The sequence below is a fragment of the Hypanus sabinus genome, chromosome 25, assembly GCF_030144855.1.
Source record: "Hypanus sabinus isolate sHypSab1 chromosome 25, sHypSab1.hap1, whole genome shotgun sequence".
Taxonomy (NCBI): Eukaryota; Metazoa; Chordata; class Chondrichthyes; order Myliobatiformes; family Dasyatidae; genus Hypanus; species Hypanus sabinus.
In genome coordinates this window covers 29,013,012-29,040,892 of record NC_082730.1, presented here as the reverse complement: position 1 = coordinate 29,040,892, position 27,881 = coordinate 29,013,012, and the positions used below count along the sequence as shown (strand labels likewise).

Genomic DNA, 27,881 nt, shown 5'->3' with positions numbered 1-27,881 from the left:
AGGCGGAATTTTATTCAGCCAATAAAGATGTGAAGCTCTACTGCTTGTTAAATTGAGGATAATCTGGCTAGCTGAGAGCAAAGGTCCAACCTCATCTCATCAGTCATTTCCTTCCACTTGGCGTGTCAGTGTCTCAGTGGCACTGTTCCCATTGTTAAATGGATTTTGAATTACAGTTCATATTAAACATGTATTTGCCTTGATTCATAGCAAGAAAACTTCATGCCTTTTGTCTCTACAGTGAGAACTGAATTGGTATCAATCATTTATAAACCCCAAGACTAAATGTCAATTTTAGCAGGAATTCCCAACATTTTTATGCCATTCAGCTAGGAGTCCATGAACTCCAGGTAGGGAGCCCCTGAGCAGTAGAAGCAACAGCAAAATCGACTGGATGCCCATAGTGTAAGAGAATGACAATGGGTTCATGGTTCAGAATGCCCGAAAAACTTGGCATTAGAAATGTAATGTACAGTCTTCTTTTATTCCTAATTTTCAATGGTTTTATTATTATTAGACTCCTAATTTTCTGCAAAAGCCAAATTCAGCATCAACAAATCAAAGGAGAGAGGCAGTAATCAATGCAAACTAATAAAGGTTTTGCTGGGGAGCCATCAATAGCTTCAGTTCTGCCAACATTCAATTGAAATAAATACCAACTTATCACCAATGTAATGTGAGGGCACAGAATGTATTCTGGCTGGATAAAGAGAGGACTGATGATAACGTCGTCTTTTACTGACCAAGTTCTTGAAGTCCTGAAGGAGATAACTCTCAAACTGCACTTACAACGGGTAGTGAGAGAACCCAACATAAGGGATTAATGTGTGGGAGCAACACCTGACCTGACTCAGTATGATGAAATGCAGAGAGAATGAAATTAATGAATACATGTAGTGTATTTTATAATTAGTACACACAGCAGCCAACATGCACTGGGGACAAGGGAACAGTGTTCTCGCTGGTTTATGGGATACCAATCAATCAGGATGCTTTGTTTTGATTGGTGATAAGCTCATTGTGCATTGTTGGAGCTGCATTAAAATGGGCAACTGGGTGGTATTCCATCATGCTCTGACTTTCATTTTGTAGATCGTGGAAAATCTTTTGGGAGCTAGGAGGTGAAGCACTTAGAATAGATACCCAATCTCAGGTTTGCCCTTTTCACCATGGTGGTTCATTAAACCCTCTTCTGTTGGGGGTAAGGACACCGAGAACAAGGATTGGCCAAGAACAAGATGCTGCAGTAAAAAACTAAACTGCAAAAATATTAGCAAAAGACAGAGCAAAAAAAAAATCTTACAGCTTCTACCAGGCCTACCTCAAAATGAGGCCTTCCACTCCACGCCTCTGAGATTACTTCCTTTTTCTGCACATTTTTTTCTTGCTCGTCAGTGACCATCCTTTCCTAAGCTCAGAAGTAGAGGCATTCACTGATTTTTGTACAATATTCAGCTCCGTTCACAACTTCTCAGCAAACATGTCTGCCCATCCAGCAAGACCTAGATGACATTCAAGAATGGGCGATCTGTTGCAAGCAACATTTATGGCACAACATCTCCAGAGCTCCAACAGAAGAGAGTCTAATGAACCACCTTAATATTCAATAGAGGTTCCACTGCTGAGGCCCCACCATGATCATTTGTGGGAAAACAGAAATTCATTGAAATACCATGGCTAAAATGGTAAACCAAAGACTAGGTATTTATCCTAAGTGCCTCACCTCCTAGTTTCCAAAAGATTTTCCTCCATATACAAAATGGAAGTCATAGCATGATGATATGCCATCCAGTTGCCCATTTTAATGCAGCTCCAACAATGCACAATGAGCTTAACACCAACCAAAACAAAGCATCCTGCTTGATTAGTACCCTATTAACCAGCGGAAACACTTCTTCCTGTGTCCCCAGTGCATTTTGACTACTGTGTATACCAACTATAAAATAAAACTTTCTTAGCAATTCCCAACCTTACAACTACTATCGCCAAAATGGACTAGGGCAACAAGTGCATGAAAGCGCCACTACATGCAGAAATACACCATCATTATTTGCACATATTCAGCTCTCCTTCATTGCCGAGCGGCTGTTCTGTGAGTGAAAACATCTTGTTATATCCACTCGCTGGATGTTTTTTAGTTTTCGGCACCATTCTTTGTAAACTCCAGAGTCTGTTGTGCATAAAATCATCAGCAGTTTCTGAGATACTCAAATCACCCTGGGCGGCACCTAATTAATTAGCTCCAGCTCCAGCTAGCACTGCACCCCTGAAAATAAAATAGTGTGGGGAGGGGAAGGAGGATAGACTACCAAGTAATAAATGAAGCCAGGTAGTTGTTGGGAGGGGAGGAATGAAGAGCTGATAATTGGAAGGGCTGATATGCTGAATTGGACACGTTCAGTCTCATCCCAGCAAGTTAATAACTGACTACAAAAAAATACAAGACAGCAACCGAGCAACACAGATGCACGTATTAACTGTGGTAGCTGGGTTCTCTCAGCATAGAAGCCATAAGTTAGATATTGGTGAGTCGTGGGGGATTGGGTTGTCCTGAGTTGGAGAGCATTTGGAAGAGCTTAGTTGAAAATCCATCGCTGGTGGTGGAGCTCGGTGATGGTGATTGGATATAGGGAGGATTGACAGTGTGGAAATGGGAAGGTCAAAGTGTATTCAACATACAAGGTGGAGGTAGTTACCATCTTTCTACTTGTGAGGTAGCAGTCTGAGAGATTGTGGGGAGGGTCATCAAAGGTACGATCCTGGGAAATGGGAGGAATTACAGGGCACAAGATGGCAGACAAGCAGATTGTAGGGTCAGAGGGCCTCATGGAGATTAAAGAGCAGGCAATGATCCCCTCACTACTCAGACCATGGATATCAGGTCAGGAAAGCGAGTGGCCAACTGATTTTACCAAGTGATGCAAAATGACCTCAGGGAACAAAGAAGTTCCTAACTGCAATCTCTTACTATCTGTGTTTGGGATTTTAGTATACTAATCTTTACCCAGATCCATTGATCAGTTTCAATTGCCTTTTCCATATATTAAAGATATTGTGTATGTAAGCAGTTATTAGTATTGATAACATAACTCATTTTATATTCGTTGTCTTGAATAACAAATAATTCAAAACTATGAATTACACTTGATGTTCTTCGCTGCATGCAAGCCCATTGGAACTATTCAGAATCAAAATCACATTTATTGTCACTGATATATGTTGTTAAATTTGTTATTTTGTAGGAACAGTACAGTGCAATACATAAACAATACTGTAAGTTACAAGAAGAAATATAAAAACAATAAATAAATTGTGCAAAAAGAGAGAATGGTGAGATATTGTACAAGAGTCTGTGGACCATTCAGAAATCTGATGGTGGTGATTGTCACACCAACCCGTGTCCTGCAGATGAGGAGATTGCTTGATCGGTACTTAAGCAGTGAGCAAAATCCTTCTGAGCATTTCAGATTAGTTACAAGTATTGCAGGAAAAATCATGACTTTTCTCATCCACAAAAAATGTTGTGATCAAGATCTGTTCTGTTGAGTTGGAACATGAGAAGATATAGAGAGCTGTGGTGCGTCTCACACCAAAGCAGACGTATTGCTGGAACAGTAATCTGGATTCTGTTGGTTGGATCCTGCAGTGGTCTCTAAGGTACATTGCTACTTCAAAAAGTAGGACACTGATGCGTAGTAACCCTAATGAGATCAAAATTAAGAACATCCCTGCAGTTTGCACTGCAAGACAATGGCAGTGGCAGATAATGACCAAATTCGTCAGCTGAGCTCAAATGTTGTCATTTATTGAAATGTCACACTGACAATGATGTCTGCCCCTTATATTTGTCTTTTGTGGTACTGGTACTACAATACATTTTATACGATAGTTGGCATCCAGGTAGTTCCCAACAATTCTTGTCACAAGTTAGCTATCTTTCGGAGTGCAGTAGTTACTCTGTTTATCATACAGAGATATATTGTAGATCTGATATGTGTTAAGGAGAGTTAGCAACTAACTCTGCATATATTGTTTAAGTGATGGGTCTGTCATTTTTATGGAATGATGCGTTTTACCATTTTAACTTATATTTTCATGCAACTTGAATGGTGCTGATGGGGCCAATTTATTCTTCCTTTTCAGAGGATGGTAGGGTTAACTGTAGTGCTGGGGGTCTGGATTATTTACAACTCGTACAGTATAAATATGCCCAATATCCTTCCCTTAAAGTGAATTGTAAGAATTTTACAACTTGGTAATTTTGTGGTCGCTATTACTGATAAAGTCACTTAAATTTCTAATTAAATACAGTATTTAAAATTAAATGGCAAACCTGGTTTGATCTTGAATATTCAGATCGTGGATTATCAGTTTTGTAATTTAGCCGTACTGCTCACTATGGACTTGAAGCATGCAAAGTCAGGCTGATTTGCAGATTTATCATTTCATTAATCTACATAATACACAGAAATAGCTTAGTATTTCTGCAAGATTTTGTGGATAAGTTAATTCATTCATTCATTCAGTCAAGTAGATCCATCTCTATAAGACTACAAGATTGTAATTTCATTTGTTTTTTTCCAGGCATAATACGATGAAGGCTGTAGCTTAGAATCACTGACCATATTACACATTACACAGCACCTTTTGCTTTGGGATCTCTTACATTGATGAGTTATTTATAACCATGAGTTTTCATCCACACATCCAGTACTGTCAGTGCCAGAGGTATCACTCTGACATTCTGAAACATTTGCAATCTCAAAGTTGGTCAATATTGATATTAATGTAACCTGACACCTTACAAATGATCTACCAGCAAGAAACTAAAATGTGCAAAACACATTAACTGATTTGATTGGTTTTCCTTAAAGATTCTCTCAATTCATTGTGTTTGATGCACAATCAATAACTCTCTCTGAGACGTAAAGGTGAGATATCGGCTTTTATTGACTGGAAGAAGGAACAAGCAGTGGTTGACCACCATACTACTTCCTGGAGACTGAGAGGCCGGGCTCAGGCCTCAATCGCCTTTATACCGGGGTCTGTGGGAGGAGCCACAGGAGCAGTCAGCTGGGGGCGTGTCCAGACAGGTATATGTAGTTCACCACATTCACCCCACCTTTGTTTTAAAAGAGAGTCCCCATGTGGCGAAGTCTCTTACAAGTATATTTACAAGTCTATCAGGTGGTCGAATCAGTCGCTGCGATCTACGTAGCTCCGGCTGTGATTGCACAGGTGCCGGCGGTGATCGCACCAGAGACGGAGGTTGTGCTGGTTCCGTCCTAACTGGAGGTGACAGCCCACTAGGCGTCAGTGATCCCTCCCGCGTGTGCGAGGCGCCTGGTATATACGCTTATGAGACACCCGGTATAGGAGTGTCGTGAGGAGTCTGTGTAGGGCTCGGTGTGCGCGGTGTCACCTCGGGTACAGGGTTCATAGCTACCGTGGAATGTTCCGGGTAGTGATCTGCAGCTCCTGCAGGCACCAGGTCGTGGACGGAGACCGTGTCCTCCTGCCCATCAGGTAAGACCACGTAAGCATACTGGGGGTTCGCATGTAGAAGGTGAACCCTCTCGACCAGCGGGGAGTATTTATTACTCCTCACATGTTTCCGGAGCAGCACTGGCCCCGGGGACGTCAGCCAAACTGGTAGGGTGGTCCCAGTGACAGACTTCCTGGGAAAAGAGAATAGGAGCTCATGAGGGGTGGCATTGGTGGACGTACATAACAGGGAGCGGATAGAGTGGAGTGCCTCAGGGAGGACCTCCTGCCATTGAGAGACCGGCAACCCTTTTGACTTAAGGGCTAAAAGTGTGGCCTTCCACACTGTGGCATTCTCCCTCTCCACCTGTCCATTTCCCCAGGGATTATAACTCGTGGTCCGACTAGTAGCAATGCCCCTAGCTAGCAGGTACCGGCGCAGCTCGTCACTCATAAAGTAGGACCCTCTATCACTGTGGATATAGCAGGGATATCCGAACAGAGTGAAGAGCTGGCGCAGGGCTTTTATGACGGACGTGGTAGTGGTGTCGGGGCAGGGGATGGCAAAGGGGAACCGCGAGTACTCGTTGATAATGTTGAGAAAGTAGACATTGCAGTCGGTGGAGGGAAGGGGGCCCTTAAAGTCAACACTCAGTCGCTCAAAGGGGCAGGTGGCCTTGATAAGTTGCGCTGTTTCAGAACGGTAGAAGTGTGGTTTGCACTCCGCGCAGACTTGGCAGTCCCTGGTCATCGTCCTGATGTCCTCCAGGGAGTACAGCAGGTTCCGGGCTTTCACAAAATGGTAAAATCGGGTGACCCCGGAATGGCAAAGATGTGCACGGAGGGCATATAGCTGGTCGAGCTGTGCGCTGGCACACGCTCCCCAGGATAGGGCATCAGGGGGCTCATTGAGTCTGCCAGGCCGGTACAGGATATCATAGTTGTAGGTGGAGAGTTCTATTCTCCACTGCAAAACCTTATCATTTTTGATTTTGCCCCGCTGTTGGTTGCTGAACATGAACGGAACCTAGCGCTGGTCGGTCAGCAAGGTGAACCTTTTGCCAGCGAGATAGTGCCTCCAGTACCTAATAGCTTCCACTATGGCCTGGGCTTCTTTCTCCACCATGGAGTGCCGAATTTCAGAGCCTTGAAGGGTACGAGAAAAGAATTCTACTGGCCTGCTTGCCTGATTGAGGGTAGCAGCAAGCGCAAAATCGGAGGCGTCACTCTCTACTTGGAAGGGAACGGTCTCGTCCACCGCATGCATTGTTGCTTTGACAATGTCCCCTTTAATGCAGCAGAAGGTCGCACAGGCCTTGGCAGAGGGGGAAAGTGGTAGACTTGACCAGGGGGTGGGCCTTGTCTGCGTAATGGGGGACCCATTGGGCGTAATAGGAAAAGAAGCCCAGGCACCGTCTGAGGGCTTTGAAAGTGGTGGGAAGAGGGGGTTCTAACAGGGGGCGCATACAGTCGGGATCAGGGCCAATGACCCTGTTTTTCACGACATACCCAAGGATAGCGAGTCGGGTGGTTCCGTACACACACTTGTCCCTATTATAAGTAAGGTTCAGGGCTTCGGCCACTTGGATAAATGGTTGGAGGTTGGCGTTGTGATCCGGCTAGTTGTGACCACAGATGGTGATGTTATCCAGATAGGGAAATGTGGCCTTCAGTTGGCACTGGTCCACCATCCGGTCCATTTACCTCTGGAAGACTGAGACACCATTTGTGACACCAAATGGGATGCGCAGGAAGTGATAGAGCCTGCCGCCCGCCTCGAAGGCGGTGTAGGGGCGGTCCTCTGGGCGGATGGGGAGCTGGTGATAAGCGGATTTCAGATCTATTGTCGAGTACACCTTGTACTGAGCTATCTGGTTGACCATATCCGCGATGCGGGTAGGGGGTACGCGTCAAGCTGCGTGAACTTATTGATGGCTTGACTATAGTCCACAACCATCCTATTTTTCTGTCCCGTCCGAACAACAACCACCTGGGACCTCCAAGGGCTTGTGCTTAGCTCAATGATCCCCTCCCCAAGCAGCCGCTGCACCTCTGACTGAATGAAGGCCCTGTCCACCGCGCTGTACCTCCTGCTTTTAGTTGCCACAGGTTTACAGTCGGGGGTCAGGTTGGCGAACAGCGGTGGGGGAGGGACGTTGAGGGTGGAGAGGCTGCAAGTGGTATCGGTAGCGCAGCTGTCGGCATAGTGCTGTGTGGGACGTGTATGTGGTCAGTAGCGGGGTATGTGGCGAAGACACACCAAACTGAGGATTCCTGACAGTGAGTGGTGGTAGGGGCCTGTCATATGCCATGTTTTAAAACTTCCAGTCAATAAAATTGATGCACCATCAATAACTCTCTCTGAGACGTAAAGGCGAGGTATCGGCTTTTATTGACCGGAAGAAGGAACAAGCAGTGGCTGACCACCATACTACATCCTGGAGACTGAGAGGCCGGGCTCAGGCCTCAATCGCCTTTATACCGGGGTCTGTAGGAAGAGCTACAGGAGCAGTCAGCAGGGGGTGTGTCCAGACAGGTATATGTAGTTCACCACAGTGTTGAAGTCAACCTTATCTAAATCTGGAATCCCTGTAGAAATTTCATTTTCCTCCTTTTCAAACACTAACTATACTGTGCTTGATTATATTGTTTCAGACCATTAGGATGCTAAATCAACATGTCTAAAATCTCATTCACGTTGGTTCTTGGCTACATTTAATTTTGTAGTCCCACAGGCCCACTCAAAACCTAGGCCCAGCTGTCTCAGACATGCTGTGAGGTGGAACAGTCTGCAAAAAGGAACAGACAGAAAATGCTGGTGGAATGCAGCAGGCCAGGCAGTATCTATAGGGAGAAGCACTGTCGATGTTTCAGGCCGAGACCATGTTTGCTTTTTAAATTCACTACTGCGAAGCCTCGGCCAGTGATGCCTACACTGAAGAAATTTAAATCTTCTCTTCGACGGAAGTTCAATGAAACCCTCTCTCGCTGCTCCCTTTCTATAATTTCTTCGGCCCTTCAACTTTTCGATCATATTTTGACCCAGACCCACTATTACAGCCATATATCCTTCCTTGGAACGTGTCTCCGCCACCAACTGACTCCAGTTGGCTTCAGGATCTGTTTTCGAGTTTCTCAGTTTGGACCTTACGAGGATCCCAGGTACTCACATTTAATTGACTCTGCCTCCCGTTGTTTCTGCCGTTGAGTTCTGAGGGTGACACTCTTCGCCATGAGGAGGTACCTGGTGTCCCTATCACAATCCCTTCCATGCCTCTGGGACACCTTTTTCTCCATTTGCAATGGACCTGTCCATTATTTCATCCTCCGTCAGATCCATGCGTGCAATCGCCATTTCTATGGATGAAGGGTCTCGGCCCGAAACATGAACAGTGCTTCGCCCTATAGATGCTGCCTCGCCTGCTGCATTCCACCAGCATTTTGTGTGTGTTGCTTGAATTTCCAGCATCTGCAGATTTCCTTGTGTTTACAAACAGGAACTATTGCTTAGGCAACAGATCACAGAGCCCCTTCTCCAAATTATCCTGATGGCCTTTTGACATCTCTTCACTGAACAATTGTACCTGATGATTGCGGACTTTATGTAAGGATTTACATTTTTTAATAAAATTTATTTAAAACAAATAGAAATAATAAATTGACAACACATACAAAATGCTGGTGGAATTCAGCAGGTCAGAGAACATCTATGATGAAGGGTCTCAGCCCGAAACATTAACTGTTTACGTACTTCCATATATGCTGCCTGACCTGCTGAGGTCCTCCAATTTTTTATGTATGTTGCTTTGGATTTCCAGCATTTTCAGACTTTCTTGAGTTTATAATAAATTAATATGTATTTGTTGATTTGTGACAGTGATACATTCTTGGAAAGTATTAGCTTAACAAAATTTTGAAATTTGTAAAAGCTGGGCAAGGTATCTTTGTATAGTGTGTTCCTGTGCAAAAAAAAACACCTAAAAACAGATTCATAAATCAGAGGTGCTTATGACAAAGTCAACAGCATTACAGTGTTTTACATATAATGTACATAAATTGATCAACATGTGTACTTGAACATACGGTACAGTATCACAATTAGGTTATAGTATTATGGCTGAAGAAAATGAAGAGAAAAGTCATGCCTGTTCTTTAACAAATACAGACTTTACATTGGTTTAAATGCTAATGCATTTATGAACAGGAAACAATCATGGCTTCTAGCTCCACTCTTTAGCGCAGCCTCCCAGTTCACAAAAGTCAACTCTTGTTTGCACACTGCACGTTGGGAACTGAAGTTCTTTATTATGTACACATATAACAACACATCTTCCACCTATAAAGAAAACAAATACAATAGTATGTCCTTATAAGCCTGCAAGACACAATAATGCTTTCCAGCAAAGATATTTACATTAACTTCAATTGTAATAAGCAAATAGTCTCTTATTCACTCTGCCACTCTCAATCTGGCTCTGTGATAGCTTAATGATCCCTTTTGTACAGCTATTTGCTTCTGCAGATGTCTTGCTTACACTTGATGCGTTAATACCTGTGTCCTTTTCAGAATTCTGATCTATGTGTTCATTTCTTTCATGTCCTTCTGGCAAGATCCAGTACTTTTGACTCTGTTCTTGATCTTGCTGTATGACCATAATTCACTCCCTTTGCCTCATAATGGAGCCTATTTTATCACACACACAGGAGCTGGCTTTAACTGGTGTATTAACATGGGTGAGAGAGAGATCTCAGAGAGAGAGAGAGAGAAAACAATGCACATACATTGACAGCAGATTGATACATAGTGCTAAAGGGGAGGGGGGCTCATTGTTGTCATTGTTTCAAAAGAAATCATACATTATGCTTCCTCCCCTTTAGATTAATGCTACATAAAACTATATATGTACAAAACATTCAATTCCCTTCCAGAAGCCCATATTCCAAATAAACACCCTTTCACAATAACAGTCCACAACTAACTCCACAGTTCTAAAGATTCAGTCTTTTGGTGGCCCTCTGTTTCTTTCAGCATAGCACCTCTGGACTTGTGGAGTGGCATCAGGTTTGGTAAGTGTCTTGTCGGAGACAATGTTCTCAGTTTCTGGTGTCACATTACTGTCAGTGACATCATCACTGAGAGGTAAGTCTGGTGACAGTAATGTGTTTGTCTTCTTGGAAACAGTTGACTCAGTTGTTTTCTTCAGTTGAGCATCCAGTACCTGGTCCACCTGACGTTTCCATGTCTGATTCCCATCACCCATGGTGTGTATTAGCGATCCAGTTCTCAAAGCTACCCTACCAGGAGTCAACTTGTCTTCTCAGTAATTGCACGCTAGGACTTCCTGTCCGATCTCGAAGCTCCTTACTGCTTCACTTGACAACTGGCTGAACTGATTATTTTGTACTTCCCATCCATAGATCTGGCCAACTGGTGGCATAGTGGCATCAGCGCCCGACTTCAGATCGAAGGCTCCCGAGTTCGAATCCAGCCGGGTCCCTTGCACACTTTCCATCCATGCTGGGTTGAGCGTCCAGCTAGCAACTTGGCCTAGTAAAAACAAGAAAGCCTACTAAAAAAAACACCATCACAACAGCGTCCCAATGATTCCACTCAGAGTTCAGGGCTTTCTTCTTCTTCTTCCATAGGTCTGGTTTCAGGAGGCCTATGCAAGCCCTCAGATTCCTGCTCATGAACAATATCACTGGTGTTTGATTTGTCACCACATGAACAGAATTCTGATACACAAAAAGGAAGTTGTCCACCTTGTGCTGTAGAGAAATGTCCTCCTAGTCCATCACTTTAATGGACTTCTTGAAGCTTTGGATAAACCTTTCAGCTAAGCCATTCATTTGCCGGGTGTGAAGAGTTGACTTGAAATGCCTGATGACATTTTTCTTCAGGAACAGTCAGAATTCTTCTGACATGTATTGTGGTCCATTGTCACGCAGTTTTTTCTGGTAAGCCATTTCTGGTGAAGATAGTCCTCAGGGTGAAGGCAGTCTTTGCTGAAGTGGTAGACTTCACCGGTATAACCTCCAGCCACTTCAAATGAGCATCCACAGCAATCAGAATCATGGATTTTACATGAATGGCCCAGCAAAGTCAATATGTACTCTTTGCCATGGTGGTAACAGTCTCTGCCACGAGTGTAGAGGTGCCTGTGGGGTTGCAATTTGAACTTTTGGCTTTTGACCAAGTTTTCAATCTGTTTATCTCCTCCTGCCCCCCACACGTAGTTCCAGGCGAGACTCTTCATATTGACTGTACCCGGGTGTCCTTCATGCAAATTTTCGAACATAGCTCTGAACTACATCCATGTGGTCAGTGAGTCTTGGCACAAGTTCCATCTGGTTCTGTCTCCATTCACAGAGCTTCCCTGTTGACTGTGTGTCATAGATATCAACTTCTCCTGGTGGCTTGTATAGAACTGTTGCTGTTGTGCTGACCGCAATCTCTTCATCTTCCTTTTTATTTTTCCTCCTCAAGTTCCAAAAGGATCATGGAGATATATTTGATTTCTAGTTCTCAACTGAAATTTGATGAGAGACAGATTTTGAACCAGAGCTGCATGATGTAGAAGCAAGACTGGCAACTTCTTCGTCGTGATCTCTCTGTTCAACACTGGCATCCTGACCGTCAAGCTGGTGTAGCTGAAATGGATGTCTATGGAAACCGGAGTTTTTGTGCTTCTCTTCCATAACCACTCTGGAACTCTCATAGATGCTGTAACAAGTTTTTCGAGCTACATTAGGTAAGCATCTGAACCCTCAAATCCATCTGTGTGTGCTTTGTTGAGCATTGCCTGGTCACCTTTGGTCTGTGAGGCCACTACCAACACCCTTTCCACCAGGTTGAGCTTTTCACATGCCTATTATTGGCTGTAATTTCTTATCTACAATCAGTAACTGGGCTTCTAGGTGCTGCCCTTTGTGTATGAAGGTCACTGTACAACCCCCTTTCACTGGAACATTCTCTCCAGTATAGCCTGTCACTTCTAACTTCACTGGACATATCTTGCTCTTTACTTTGAGAGTCTTACCATCATCCATGGGCTACAAATTCACCTGGGCTCCAGTGTCAAGCTTGAATGGAATTACTAACTCATTCAGTCACTGGAACAATCAATTCTGTTTTACCAGCACCAGCAGTCTGCGGGGAATTTACAAAGACTTCCTCCACTTCCTCAACAACTGTGTTTTCCTTTCTCTTGGTAGCCCCAGCTTTACAGCACTTTTCAAAATGATTCTTCTTCCCACAGTTATTGCAGGACTTTCCATAAGCAGGACAGGTTGTTGGATTGTGCCTGCTTCCACATTTGCTGCATTTACTGTTTGAGCCTACCTTTTTACTATACTGTTGCTTTGAAAATGCCTTCTGCCCTGCCCCTCTGCTTTCACAGCATGCACTGTTGTTTCTGCTCTGTGCAGCTCCTTGGCTTGTGCTAGTGTGGTCTCCGCTGCCCTACACATATTGATACCCTTTTCTAGCTTCAAATCTTTTTCACAGAACAAGCTTTCTCTGAGCCCATTATCTGGGACTCCACAAACTACTTTGTCACTGACTAGTGAGTCTCTCAAATCTCCAAACTCACAGGACTTTGAGTGTGTGAAGCTCAGCTAAGTATTGGTCAAAGCTGACACCTTGTTTCTGTTCACGGGTAAAGAACTTATAGTTTTCAAACATGATGTTTTTACTTGGGAGAAAATACTCCTCAAATTCTGTCATCAGAGTATCCAAAGTGAAGGTTGTCTCATCAATTTGAAAGCTGTCATAGATGTCCAAAGCATCTTCAACAATTGCATGCAGAAAGATAGATGATTTCAGTTTTTCATCTGCCCCGTTGGCTCTGCTCGTCACTAAATATATATTGAGTCAATGTTTGAAGCATTTCCAGTTATCAGCTAGATTGCCGGTAAACTGCATTGCTGTGGAAGGATGCGGGTTATCCATTACAGAATTTTTTGGGCGTCTCTCTTGGTGAACCCGGTAAACTTTGGCAGCTTCAGGACACAACATGCTCAACATGCTCTCTGGGCGGCAACTTCTCTCTGTCGGAAACAACGTCTCTTTCTTAGTTGCTTTATTTATTTATTTACGCATTGTATTTAGACCTCACACTGACTTCTAGCACCATGTTATGCTTGTTCTTTAACAAAGACAAACTTTGCATGGGTTTAAATGTTAACATATTTATTAACAAGAAACGGTCATAGCTTCTAGCTCCACACTTTTGCACACGCTCCCAGTTCACCAAAGTCAGCTCTGGTTCCAGGTGAACCGCCCACCTTGCAGATGGGAACTGAAGTTCTTTATTGTGTAAACACATAATAAAACAAGAAGCAATCAAATAATTTACCTATATTTATTTCAGTTTAGAATGGTGACCCCATTAAATTTAGTATGGTCCACAAGCATACCGGTGAGGGACCTGTTCAAAGACATCAGGCATATAATGTCCAGTACATTCTTAAATTCTGTATTGTAGTGCACAGACACTGATGCCTGTAATCTGTCGACTAACTATTACTTCAATGTGGCTCACTGTAAAATCCAATATAGCCCATCTGTGTTGATTCAGGAGATGTTGTAGAAACCTATTATGACTCTGCTAAAGAACTTCAATGTCATTCTGGCACAAACTTGTCTGCTCACCTCAGCCAAGAAAAAAGTTAAAATCCCCATTACCTTTAATCAAAGTTAATAACTCCACCTATGCTAAACGCTTTATTTATGTATTCCAGCAATTCACACAGAGTAACAGGTGGTTGTACACAACTATCCCTGAAGTTTTAATTTTTTTCACTTAATTATATCATTAATATTTTGGCTTCCTGTCAATACCTTCTTTATTCACATTGTTGAAATTGTTTCGACTTTCACCACTTCTCCAAGAATACTTTACTTCCTTTAACATTTTCCTATATTTACAAAAGAGACCTGCTTAACATTAATTAATTCTAAATTGTATTTTAACTATCTAATATATGACAGGTCAACAACCATGATGGGAAATATTAGAGGGGAAGTAAAAGTCTCAAAGAAATAACTGAAAGGGTCTTTTTACATTTATGTAACACCTGGAGACAATTTTATTGAAAATAGATGAAAGTAATCAACACCATTAATTTCTGATTATTATTTCCTTTCAACTTCACCAAGTTTACACAAACTCAAAATCAGTAGCTTTATTTCAAAGGCAAGATTAAATTATTTGGACACCTCGTGATTATCAGTTGTCCTGCTATAATTGCATCAATAGAAAAAGTAAATTACCTCCAGATGACATTTTATTTATTGTAAGTGATTTTAATTTTATGAATATAAATTGGTTTTGATTTTAATAATAACCATTGTTTTGAGCCTCATAACCATTTCAATTCTGCAGGAATACAAAGTAAAATAATAAGTCTAGATATCAAACATACATCTGTATTCATTTAGTTCTTCTGCTAAGGCTGTCTGTTCACTATAGGAGTTTGCCTGCAGAGCCTAATGTTAATGATGTTTGTTTTAGTGTGAATATTTTGGCGATGGTCCAATATATTGCTATTAATTTCCTCTTGCTCCAGCATGCATTCTTTACTCTCCTGTTTATGCTTTCCACTAATTATTTCTCCTAATTGGTGTTTCCTTGACTTAATGCTGTAATTTTATGTGAAACAAGCGTAAGTTTAAATAGTAAGAACTGCTCAGTTATCCAAACTATAGACAAAATGGGAAATCATAACAAATTCTGAACAGGTTACTTACTGTGAAACAACACTCAAGATGTAGATAATACACCTGCCTCTTGTGCTATAAAGAATCTAGTGTAAATATTTATTTAATTGGATGAAAAAGAATCAAAGTGAAAGTTTATGGTTGCTTAGGCAACTTTAGGACATAACAACAAACAAGATTACAGGCTTTAGGCATTATGTTATTAGTTCCATATAGCAACACATCTGTAATTAAAATCACATTTCTGAGTGGGATTACCAATTTGATTCCAAACGGTTACTGATCCACATATAAAGTCCCATCTAAAATTGCTTCATTCTAGCATGAAAATAACAGCATAACCCTGTAAAAATACATCAGACTTTATCAGCAAACAGCAGGGGTAATTTTCAACTTATCTCTGAAGCATAAAATGGGTTGGATGCTGAGATTTTTGTTTGCATTGTCGCCGATGAAAAGAACGTGTGTTCAGTTCCTGGAATTAGCGTCGAACGCTAATGACAGATCATGCTCCATTGGTAGGTTGCAATTGGCTTTCTGTGTCTCAGTGAGAAATGGTTCACAAAAAATCAATTTCTTATGAAGTTATTAGTGGAAGTCACTAGTGCAGTTAAGTGGCCAAACTTACTGTCAGTGGGTAATTTACCTTGTAAATATACATAAAACAATATGGCAAAAAGGAGGCAAAGCAGAGCACCGGATGTGTGTCAGTCAAATCAAAGATAAATCACTCACTCTTCTGGCCACATTTCCTTGTGCTATTTTCCTCCATTAAAGTATTTACCTCTTTTCCTTTTGCGAGTTATTCTCTGACTCCAATGCCTCTGAAACCTAATCACACACCGCACATAAAACATTGTCACATCGGATCTCAGTGCAACAGCCCACTGCACTAAATACAATGACTCCCAAACTACCAGCATGCCTGGCCATTACCTGCCCACCCTCCCAGCTGGTCTGAAAATGAGAGGTGAACCACACAGAAACAAACAGAGGAAGAGAGGAATGGAAGGAAGTGGTGATGGTGGGGAGAGCAGAAACACCAGCAGGGAGAAGATGGCTGAATGACCTGTTACTTTACATTCTGTGCAATTTGGCAGTGCAGACCAAGTCAATAGGGATATTTAAAGCAGAGATTGATAGGTTCTTGATTAGTAAGAACATCAAAGGTTACAGGGAGAAGGCAGTTTATGGTCATATGGTTATTTTAACAATTGACTTAAAAAGTACAGACGTGGATTAGCAGCAGCTGTAGACCATTCTGTCTTTGAGAATGCTTTTCTACATCACAAGATCATTGATAGAGTTCATAGAGAGATGAAGCAGAGAAACAAGCCTTTCACCTCACTCAGTCCATGCTGATCATCACTAATTCTTCATCAATCCCATTTTTTAAATATTTGATGATCAGGTTGTAACCTTGACTCTACAGTCCCATGTTCTCACCTGCAATCTTTAATCTCTTTGTTAATTAAGAATCTATTCACTTCTGTCTTTAAAACATTCACCCTTTGAGAAAGAAAATTTAAAACTCTTTATTGTGAGAGAAACTGTTTTGCCTCTTTGTATCCTAAATGGGCAGCCACTTACTTTTAAATGACGCATAGTCCTAGGTTGTTCCACAAGATAAAATATTTTTCTTTCAAATCCACCCTGTCAAGACCTCTCAGATCATACATGATTCAATCAAGTCCCCTCTAACACTTCTACACTCCTGTGAATGCAAAACATTTCCACATATGGCATTAACCTTTCCAGATATTTGTCTCATAAACCTTCTCTGATCTTTCTGCTACTACTCTATTAACATTATTTTCATTCGACAAAAAGATCAATGTTATGCATAATACTCCAAATGTGATCTCACCAATGTCCAATATAAAAGAAGCACAACCTTACTATTTCTGTATTTAGTTCCTTTACCAAGAAACAATGTTAACTTTCCTAATAATATATTGTATCTATAAATTGATTAATTATGGGTCTTGAGATAAAATACCAGATCCCTCTACATCTCAGAGTTCTGCCATCTCTCAACATTTAGGTAGAATGCTTCACAGCTAACTTTTGTATCTATCTTTGTACCTTCATCTAATATATCTTGCAAATGCTGAGTTGCCAGCACTGATACCTGTTACATCCTGGTAAGCAGATAAAGACACATTTATGCTTACTCCCAGTTTACTGTTAGCCCATTATCCCTGCATCCATACCAAGTTAGCTTCTCCAACATAAGCTTTTATTTTCTCTACTTATCTTCAATGTGATACCTTCATGTATTTTCTTTTCCTAAACTAGTTGTACAGATTTCATGGATGTTGCCTAGACTTTTGTGTGCCAAAACATACAAGGAGCACAAATCTATTGAAATCCAAGCCTTTTGACATATTCCTCAAAGAAATAGCAACAATATATTCTTAAGCTTTGAAAATATTGAGTATAGTTGTATGCTTCTCAGTGAATTATTGGTTGTTAATGCTTGAACTCTAACAACTGCACTCCAGTTCAACGTCTGATTCACAATAGGTTATAAATTTGTCTATTTTAAGACAGCTTGTGACTATTCTGATTCATACTGGCACAGAACTGATACTTTCTCTACTGTATAAGTTCCTTCTCATTCGATACAATAAATTTCAATGCATAATTTAGTTTTAATTAGTGCTTCATATCTATAGTCATTTTTGAAATTCTAAACAGGTTATTGATCCTTGCTACTTTACAAAAAATAGACACTGCAAGAACTTTGATCTTGGCAATGGTTGTAAAGATAAATAGGCAATAAAATAAAAAGTCCATATAAGCATCTATTATAAATGGATTAAATTTCTCCAATTAGAGGTATAGTCTTGCTTTGTCATGCAGTAAATATAGGACAGTACTGATTTATACAACACTTAGCTTACAAAACAAAGCAACTCTTAGAATTGTATTTTAATGATATTCTTAGGAACAGGATCTTCCTATGTGTATCTAATAGTTTATTAACAACCAGGTACGTGCAAGCTATCTTGAAAGATTCAATAACTTCAGTAACCTCCCCTAAGCTTTCAATTTATTGATATTTATCAACTTTAATTGCCCATCCATAATTGCCCTTGAAGCTAATGCTTGCAAGGTCAATAAAAAGAGTCAACCACATTGGTGGGGTCTGGAGTTACATATAAGCCAGACAAGGTAAAAATGGCATTTTCTTTCCCCTAATGACAAGATTTTAATTCCACATGCCAATTGTTAACATTATTAAAGTTTAATGTTCAGCTTAATTTCCACCTCACTGTTTGAATTTAAAGTCCTTGTCTGTCATGATGTGAATTTGAATTGTTGGTCTTAGATCGTAGGATCGTAGTCATAGGACCAAAATTAGGTTATTTGGCCCATTAGGTCTGCTCTACTAATCTATTATGGGTGATTTATTATCCTTCTCCACCCTATTCCCCTGCCATCTTCTTATAACCTTTGACCCCCCCTTACTAATCAAGAACCTATCAGCTTCTGTTTTAAGTATACGCAGTGACCCGGCCTCCAGTCATTTGTAGCCATGAATTCCACCCTCTGGCTAAACAAATTCCTCCTCATTTCTGTTCTAAAGGCATGCCCTTATATATTGAGGCTGCATCCTCTGGTCCTAGACTCCCCCACTATTGGAAGAGTTCTCTTCATGCTCACTCTATCTAGGACTTTTAAATATTTGGTAGGTATCAATGAGATTATTTCCTCTCCCCCCCCCCCCCCGGCCCTTCTTTTTTTTAAAACACTAGTGATTATAGGTCAAGAGCCATCAAGAACTCCTCACATGTTAACCCTTTAAGTAGAGTGACATTTGCAATTTTACAGTCCTTCAGATGAAGGTTATGAAAGGTTCAAAAAACTAGGTGATGATAGAGATCTAGAAAATTATAAGGCTAGCAGGAAGGAGCTGAAGAAAGAAATTAGGAGAGCCAGAAGTGACCATGAGAAAGCCTTGGCAAACAGGATTAAGGAAAATCCCAAGGCATTCCACAACTATTTGAAGAGCAAGAGGATAACATGTGAGAGTGTAGGACCAATCAAGTGGGACAGTGGAAAAGTGTGTATGGAACCAGAGGAGATGGCAGAGGTACTTAATGAATACTTTGCTTCAGTATCCACTACGGAAATGGATCTTAGCAGTTGTAGGGATGACTTACAGCAGACTGAAAAGCTTGAACATGTGGATATTAAGGAAGAGGATGTGATGGAGCTTTTGGAAAGTATCAAGTTGAATAAGTCACTGGGACCAGATGAGATGTACCCCAGGCTACTGTGGGAGGTGAGGGAGGAGATTGCTGAGCCTCTGGTGATGATCTTTGCATCATCAATGAGGACGGAAGATATTCCAGAGAATTGGAGGGCTGTGGATGTTGTTCCCTTATTCAAGAAAGGGAGTAGGGATAGCCCAAGAAATTATAGACCAGTGAGTCTTACTTCAGTGGTTGGTAAGCTGATGGAGAAGATCCTGAGAGGCAGGATTTATGAACATTTGGAGAGGCATAATATGATTAGGAACAGTCAGCATGGCTTTGTCAAAGGCAGGTTCTGCCTTATGAGCCTGATTGAATTTTTTGAGGATGTGACTAAACACATTGATGAGGGTAAAGCAGTAGACATAGTGTATATGGAAGGCATTTGACAAGGTATCCCATGCAAGGCTTATTGAGAAAATAAGGAGGCATGGGATCCAAGGGGACATTGCTTTGTGGATCCAGAACTGGCTTGCCCACAGAAGGCAATGAGTGGTTGTAGACGAATCATATTCTGCATGGAGGTCGGTCACCAGTGGAATGCCGCAGGGATCTATTCTGGGACCCTTACTCTTTGCAGTTTTTATAAGTGGAGGGATGGGTTAGTAAATTTGCTGATGATGCAAAGGTTGGGGATGTTGTGGATAGTGTCAGAGGTTTACAGAGGGACATTGATAGGATGTAAACCTGGGCTGAGAAGTGGTAGATGGAGTTCAGCCCAGATAATTGTGGGGTGGTTCATTTTGGTAGGTCAAATATGATGGCAGAATATAGCATTAATGGCAAGACTGTTGGAGGATCAGAGGGATCTTGGAGTCCGAGTCCTTAGGACACTCAAAGCTGCTATGCAGGTTGACTCTGTGGTTAAGAAAGCATATGGATCATTGGCCTTTGTCAATCATGGGACTGAGTTTAAGAGCCAAGAGGTAATGTTGCAGCTATATAGGACCCTGGTCAGACCCCACTTGGAGTACTGTGCTCAGTTCTGGTCACCTCACTACAGGAAGGACGTGGAACCCATAGAAAGGGTGCAGAGGAGGTTTTCAAGGCTGTTGCCTGGATTGGGGAGCATGCCTTAAGAGAACAGGTTGAGTGTGAACTTGGCCTTTTCTCCTTGGAGCAACGGAGGATAAAAGGTGACCTGATAGAGGTGTACAAGATGATGAGAGGCATTGATCGTGTGGGTAGTCAGAGGCTTTATCCCAAGGCTGAACTGGCTAGCACAAGAGGGCATAATTTTAAGGTGCTTGGAAATAGATACAGAGGAGATGTCAGGGGCAAGTTTGTGTGGTGAGTAAGCTGCCGGTGATGGTGGTGGAGGCGGAATCGATAGGGTCTTTTAAGAGACTCCTGGATGGATACATGGAGCTTAGAAAAATAGAGGGCTATGGGTAAGCCTAGGTAGTTCTAAGGTAGGGACATGTTCGGCACAGCTTTGTGGGCCACAGGACCTGTATTGTGCTGTAGGTTTTCTATGTTTCTATGAATGTGTTACTAGCCTATTAACATAACCACTGCGTCACTACCCTGTCCAATCATATGTTGTTACTCTCAAGTAAGTTAGGAAGAAGACTAGCTCTCAGAAATAAAACTAGGGTGCCTGTCTTCTGAATGTCTGACTTTGAAGTCTGAAACAATACCCAGAACTGGAATATATATCCAGAATTGTATGTTTTATTAAAGCATACATTAGCTTGCACTTACTTATTATTGCTTAATTTACAAAATCAATTAACATTATATATATATATAATGAACAGCTAACACAGACTTTCAAAATTAGTTACAATTGCTCAGCCATACACATAGTTTATGAATGGGTAACAGAAAATGTCTAATTATTTCTTGGCAGTCAACAATTTAATTTACACGTACTGGTGTAATCAAAGCAGTTACCTTGTATAATTTAAGCGACTGGACCTTCCCTCTGAAATTAAACTGACATTTTATGAACTTCTGCAGCACTCTTTACGTATGCTGATTTGAAATAAAGTCAAGGTCTGTGATGACAGCTACACGTGAAACAGCAGCATACAAAGGATATTGGAAAGTATAATCTGTGGTTCATGGGTCTAGAAATCTCATGACATAGTACATGAGTGTCAGTAGATATTCAGGAATTGGTACTATGTGCAATTAAATTGGGATGTGTCAATCATCTACTTAGTCTGTTCTGGGTTGCAGTGTAGTTAATGTGTCCTAAGACTTTCATGGTATTTTTCACAATTTCAAAATAGAGTCTTTTCCAAAATTGCTATATACCTACCCACTGCAAGTAATTGTCTTCTGCACAACAATTTCAGCTACCACTTCTAAAGGTTCTACTAAAGGCAGTCGTTAAAGAGGACACTGTCACATTAATTCTTCAGACCTAAATTGATTCCATTAGCTAAGTCCTCAATCTGTTGTTTTATTTTTCGCCTTATATAGGCTGCTAAACTTCCTATGTCCATTATAATTGTTGGAGTTGGACAGGCAGAATTTGATGGTGAGTAAAATTCACATACTTTTATTAAGAAGTATCTATAAAGTTTAACTAAAGAGAAAGCTGAAGTGTGAATTTATATGGAATTTAATATCAAGCACCTTGCTCATTAACAATATGAATGAAATTTCTGGAGCCTTGGAAAAATACTGTTGTTAAACGCATAGCATAGTAGCTGATTCTATTGAGCATTCATTTCCTTTTCTTAATTAAATGAAGTTCTTTTTCTCAGCAATTAAAGTACACATGCGATATTTACTCCATAATGTGAACATAAAAATATTGAGTGCTATACTTTTAATCTAATCTTAATAACGTTTTGCAACAAAATGCATCTCAGCAATGTATCTTAACAGTTTGTCTAAATATTCCATGTAAGCAATTATCACATATGATAATTGTTTATGATAAATCTTCAAGCTATTTAATGATTTCTGTGGAACTGAACTATATAGATCAGTATATTTCTTATAATTTAAACCTCAAATTTCCAAAAGTAATTAATATCAGTATTGTATATTAGAGTGGGAATAGTTGGGATAATTTCACCATTGACTGAGATCACCACAATCTGTATCCTAAATTCATACACCATTAATTGAGATGGCATTGCATTGCTTATATTTTGTGATACACACCTCACAATTCTATGACCTGAAAATCTATTTCCTTTCTCCTCTCTTGAATGCCCTGAAGTAATAAAAGTCCAATCAGCTAGGAAGCAGTTTTAACATTCATTCAATGCATATAGATCTGGATGATAAAAGATGGACATGGACTTAAGATTCCATTAATTCTCACATCAAATCTCAAAGTAATGCATAAATCATGCCATTGAACTGCCAGCCACCTAATCAATTATTCCTGTATTTTTTTGGTAAAGAGTTGTATAATTTTGGATTAAAGAAAAATATAATGCAAAGCTGTTGGTGCAGTGGTAGGGAAGTAATGTCATTTGCGCACTGACATGTAATTCCACTTCAATCTCACAATGAAATGCAGGTGCTCACACTTAGGCTGGTAATGTAAAAAGTAACAAGGTTTAGTACGATTTCTCGGCAAACGGTCAAAGACTCCAACCTTAAAGCAGAGCTGAAACTGTGCTCAGAATTCTGAAGGCTCAAAAATAAAAAGTAGCTAAAGCCATGTGTCGGAAACATACAGATGTCAAGCAGAGTATGATCCTGCACTAATTATGTCCTCCTTTCATTAGAGATGTGTGTGTGTGGATGAAAGATAAAATCTATGCTGCAAACCAGCATTTTTAATTCCAATATATTTTTCTCTCCCTTTGTTAAATGGAACATAGAAGTTTTACATTTTTTTAATTTATCTTCAGTAATAGGCAAAATTTTATTCTACAAGTTATGACCACCTTATGCTCACCTAATAAGATAATAAAGTTCTGTATTGAAATGCAATAATACCTCATACTATATTCTCTACAGTTAGTGCAAACCTAACCTAGACATTAATCTTATTCAATGTAAAGTCAGTAGTTAACTCAATCACCTGTCAGAAAACTCAAAACTAGTTATTATCAGGCTTATTTCACATTACAAATTAATTTGCCCTTTTACATCTCTCTTTCACTGACACCAAAATTCCCATGCTGCATCTAGCACCCATGTTATTCCATGCACCCCATGAACCAAGACCCATTGAAGGTCATGGTTAGATTAAGGAACTCATCAGCGAAATGGAGGAGCATAAAACCATAAGATATAGGAGCAGAATTAAGTCATTCGGTCCATTGAGTCCGCTCTGCCATTCCATCATGATTACTTTATTATTCCTCTCAACCCCATTCTTCTGCCTTCTTCCCTAACCTGATTAATCAAGAACCTATCAGCCTCCGCATTAAATAGACTCAATGATTTATCTATAGCCAAGAATTCCACAGGTTCACCATTCTCTGACTAAAGAAAGGTTTGCTCTTCTCTGTTCTAAATGGATGTCCCTCTAATCTAAGGCTGCTCCCTCTGGTCCTAGACTCACTCACTAAAGGAAAACCCTCTTTTTCCAAATGTGATCAAGCCAAATATGCCGAATATTTAGCAGAATAACCATGTTTTAAACTGATGAGTGCAGTTGGTCGGTAATCTGACTATTGATAGAACCATGAGACGTTTCATGTCCATAGCACGAAGTGATTTCAACAAACCTAAATCAACCTCCACAGCATTTTCTGCTCGCTTGCTAACAGGTAAAATTAAGTGTGCTGCCAAAACAGCCAGTGCACCTGAACCACACGATATTGTGAGCCAAAAGAGAATCATGCAACAGCAGATAGTTTCTGCAACTTACATATGCTGCAAAATTTGTTATTCATTGTTTATAGCTATGGTGGAATTGGATGGAGATGATATCAGAATATCTTCACGGGGGAAACTCGCAGAGAGAGATATTGTACAGGTATGTGTTTGGATGAAGAATCGGCCTGGTGTATGTGACTCAATCAAACTCATTGAAGCTTGCAAAATTTTTATGATGCTTGTCAGGGTGGTTGCTTCCCCTGGTTGAGCAGTATGATACCAGGGATACAGTGCCAGCATAAATGGGGGCCAGTTTGAAATTGCATTGAGGAGAAGGGAGTGTTGTTTTAGAAACCCATATGCTGTGGAGATATAGTCATTAATTCAAAAGGGAAACTGATAGCTTTCTGAATATTAAAGAAATGAAGGGACATGTACATACAACTGAGAAATAATGCTGAGTTAGAAGATAAGTCATAGGTTTAATGAATGGCAGGGCATGTTGGAAATGCCAGATTGCCTACTCTCACTCCAAATTCTTAAGTAACATAAGCAACACACAAAAAATGCTGGAGCAACTCACCAGGTCAGACAGCATCCACAGAAGCAAATAAACTGTCAACAGTTTAGGCTGACACCCTTCTTCAAGTCCCAAAGAAGGGTCTCGGCCTGAAACGTCGACTGCTTATTCATTTCCATGGGTCCTGAAGTAGGGTCTCAGCCCAAAACTTTGACTGTTTATTCATTTCTATGGATGCTGCCTGACCTGCTAAGTTCCACCAGCATTTTGGGTGTGCCGCTCTGGATTTCCAGCATTTGTAAAATATATAATGTTCTTAAGTAGCATGTTCTTCAAAGTTCGAATTTTGAAAAAATACTTAAGATCAGCAGAGTTAGATGTATGGTAAAAAAGATAGTTCCAAAATCCATCGAGTATCATGGCCTTTGCATGCCACATTGAGGCTGAAAGTTGCTGAAGACTCTTGGTATGTTCTGGAATATTCGAGTACCCTGTAAACTCAAGGTTTTTATTCCCTGTAAGAGCTGACAACAGTCTATCAGAGGGCAAGGCACACAACAAGAGTAGCAGGTTATACCCTTCACCAATTAGAATTAAAAATTGAGAAACGTCAAAAAAGAGGACCGTATATGAGAGCGATTTTAAAATTTGATCAGGCACAGGAAGATTAACGAGAGGAAAAGTAATTGACTTTAATAAAGAAATACAATGAAAAGATAAAGAAAGACAATCTTATAATTCCAAAATGGCAATTTAAAAAATCTATATCAAATTCAAGAAATGAGTCATCAGAATTTTAATTATTCATTTACGGCACTGAGCTTGATTGGCAGTCATTAACAATTATCACATTATTAAAAGGTTACTTGCAAGGCTGGGGGAAATTACTGAGAACGTGCAGCAACTTTATAAAACTCTCAGGCAGATTAAAAGTAAGTGCTGTTCTCAGAAGCAGCGAATGACACAAATTATGATCACCCAGCAGTTTGTGGTGATTGGCATTTCCTGGGGCTTCTCCCCGCATCACAAGTTACTGGCTTGTTTGCACAGATACTGGTCGGATGTATCTGAATTTCTGAATTTGTAAAGCAGTGTAGCACTTTTCCTTATATTGAAGTGGATAAAATACACAAGACCTGAAACAAGATTTAAATGGCTTTTAAACAGAATACAAATATTTCAAAGGAAAGAACCACAGTCGAAAGCATGGCAGAGATTTACAGCACAGATGGAGGCCCTTTATCCTATTACGTAGAATAAAGCAATCAGGAAAAAAAAAAGTATCCTTTCAAACAAGCCAGGTGAAATATCAGGCAGGACAGAATAGGTTCTCTGAAGGAATTTAAATGTGGAATGACATGCATAAAATGTCTTTAATATTATAGGACGGGAAGAAGATAAGTATGCATATATTCTCATGTTATTGGATGGGGTATGCCTTTACTTATACCGTCTTGGAGACAACCCTGGGAATAAGTACGGTTAAATAATTTATCAGTTGCAGAACAGTTTCACAGTAAGGTAATGTGCAATGTATCCCTTACTATAATCATTTAAAAAAACGGTTTAGAATCTGAGAGTGTTGCAGTTTCCCCTCGCTGTAAGCTCTGTAGCTTTAAGGTCATCTCACATGTATATAACATATTATATTAGTAATATGTAGCCCAAGTAATGCTTGCCTCTTTCAACTTCACTGCCTTGGCAGAATGGTTGGCTTACCAACTGAGCAACCATCCGCTGTTCTTCCCAATAAAGTCAATATGAGCAAATAAAACTCAGATGGATTTTGCAATGGGCGTGTGTGGGGTGGGGAGAAGTGCTGGTGATAGGCCACCTGGCAAACTTTAAAAAAAAACACCCTGAGGATAAATTTGAAATAATACAATGGGAAAATTGTGATCTAATCCAAGAAATCTATATGGATGATCCAGAGAAAAAAAAAATCTAGATATGTTCTGGTGCTTTGGGATAATGTGATGTTGGCAAAGTTGAAAGTTATATCAAGTAATAATGCTGTATGAACCATCAATTTAATTCAAGGCAGTGCCTACATGATTCAAGCTCTTAAATTTGTGCTGTTTTGCATTATTCACATAGTTGGTCATTTCAATATTGTCTGCACTACCTGCTGAGAATAATTTTGTTTAATTGGAAGTAATGTTTCTTCCCCAAAAGGCTGTGTTATTAAATATCTTTTTTCCTTTCAGTTTGTGCCGTTTCGAGATTACATTGACCGCACAGGAAATCACGTGCTTAGCATGGCACGACTGGCTAAGGACGTTCTAGCTGAGATCCCAGACCAATTTATCTCCTACATGAAAACTCGAGGCATCAAGCCCAATCCTGCACCACCACCATACACACCTACTGGCCTTGGTCTTCATACACAGATCTGACAGACCCCATTTCCAGGATACTTAGACTTGCCAAGAGTGGCTTGTGATGTTTAATATGTTGGCTACTCTTTTGCTGTAGTCAGATGCCACGAAAAGAGAACCTCTTGCGATATTTCATGTACTCAATTGTATGATTTGTTCTACAAATGCAGTAAGTGTTGAATGACTGAGGTTAACCAAAATAAAGGACCCTTTCTATAGTCATTGAGGAAGACCGAGTAATAAAGAAAGTTGCAAGGCACTCTGGATTTGGTTGTAAAGACTTGGACTGGATTTTCAGAAATGAAGGTTTATAAATCCACTCAAAGAGTGAAGCCAACTAATGGATGTGAAATATAGTGAGTAAAAAAATGCAGAAAAAATTTGAGGATTTGCAAGTGGTTTACTTACTGAATATTTTAATGACATAGATACTGTTTGAAAATTGTCTGTTTTGTCTTTTGAAGTTTACGAATTGATTCTTTCTACAATCTAACTGGTTTATATAATGCCGAAGCTCTTTTAGCCAATTGTTTGGAAAATCAATGGGAACTTGTCATGCGTCATTGTTTGCCGCATCTACTGTTGCTTTTGTTTTGCAGATCGCGTGATTTGTTTGGAAGCTCCTTTAGACCAAATCAGTTCAATTTTAAAGCTGTTATGTATGGCTTACTGTGAATTCTGTGATCTGAGTGGAGCCAATTCATAAAATGTGGTAGATGTGAGAATGAAGATGATAACTAGAAAGAACAGAAAAGCAGTCTTTTCCACAAAGGGCA

The 27,881-nt window shown here is 40.4% G+C and overlaps 1 protein-coding gene across 1 annotated transcript in view; it reads left to right on the top strand.

The window, feature by feature from the left end:
* LOC132381139 (copine-8-like) overlaps positions 1 to 27,213 on the top strand; it is a 660,843-nt gene extending 633,630 nt beyond the window's left edge. Inside the window, exons 19-21 of the mRNA XM_059950410.1 lie at positions 21,898 to 21,955; positions 24,294 to 24,367; positions 26,935 to 27,213. Of these exons, the coding sequence (XP_059806393.1) occupies positions 21,898 to 21,955; positions 24,294 to 24,367; positions 26,935 to 27,123 (321 nt within the window). The 3' untranslated portion in view covers positions 27,124 to 27,213. The remainder of the gene's footprint in view (positions 1 to 21,897; positions 21,956 to 24,293; positions 24,368 to 26,934) is intronic.
* The last annotated feature ends 668 nt before the right edge of the window (positions 27,214 to 27,881 follow it).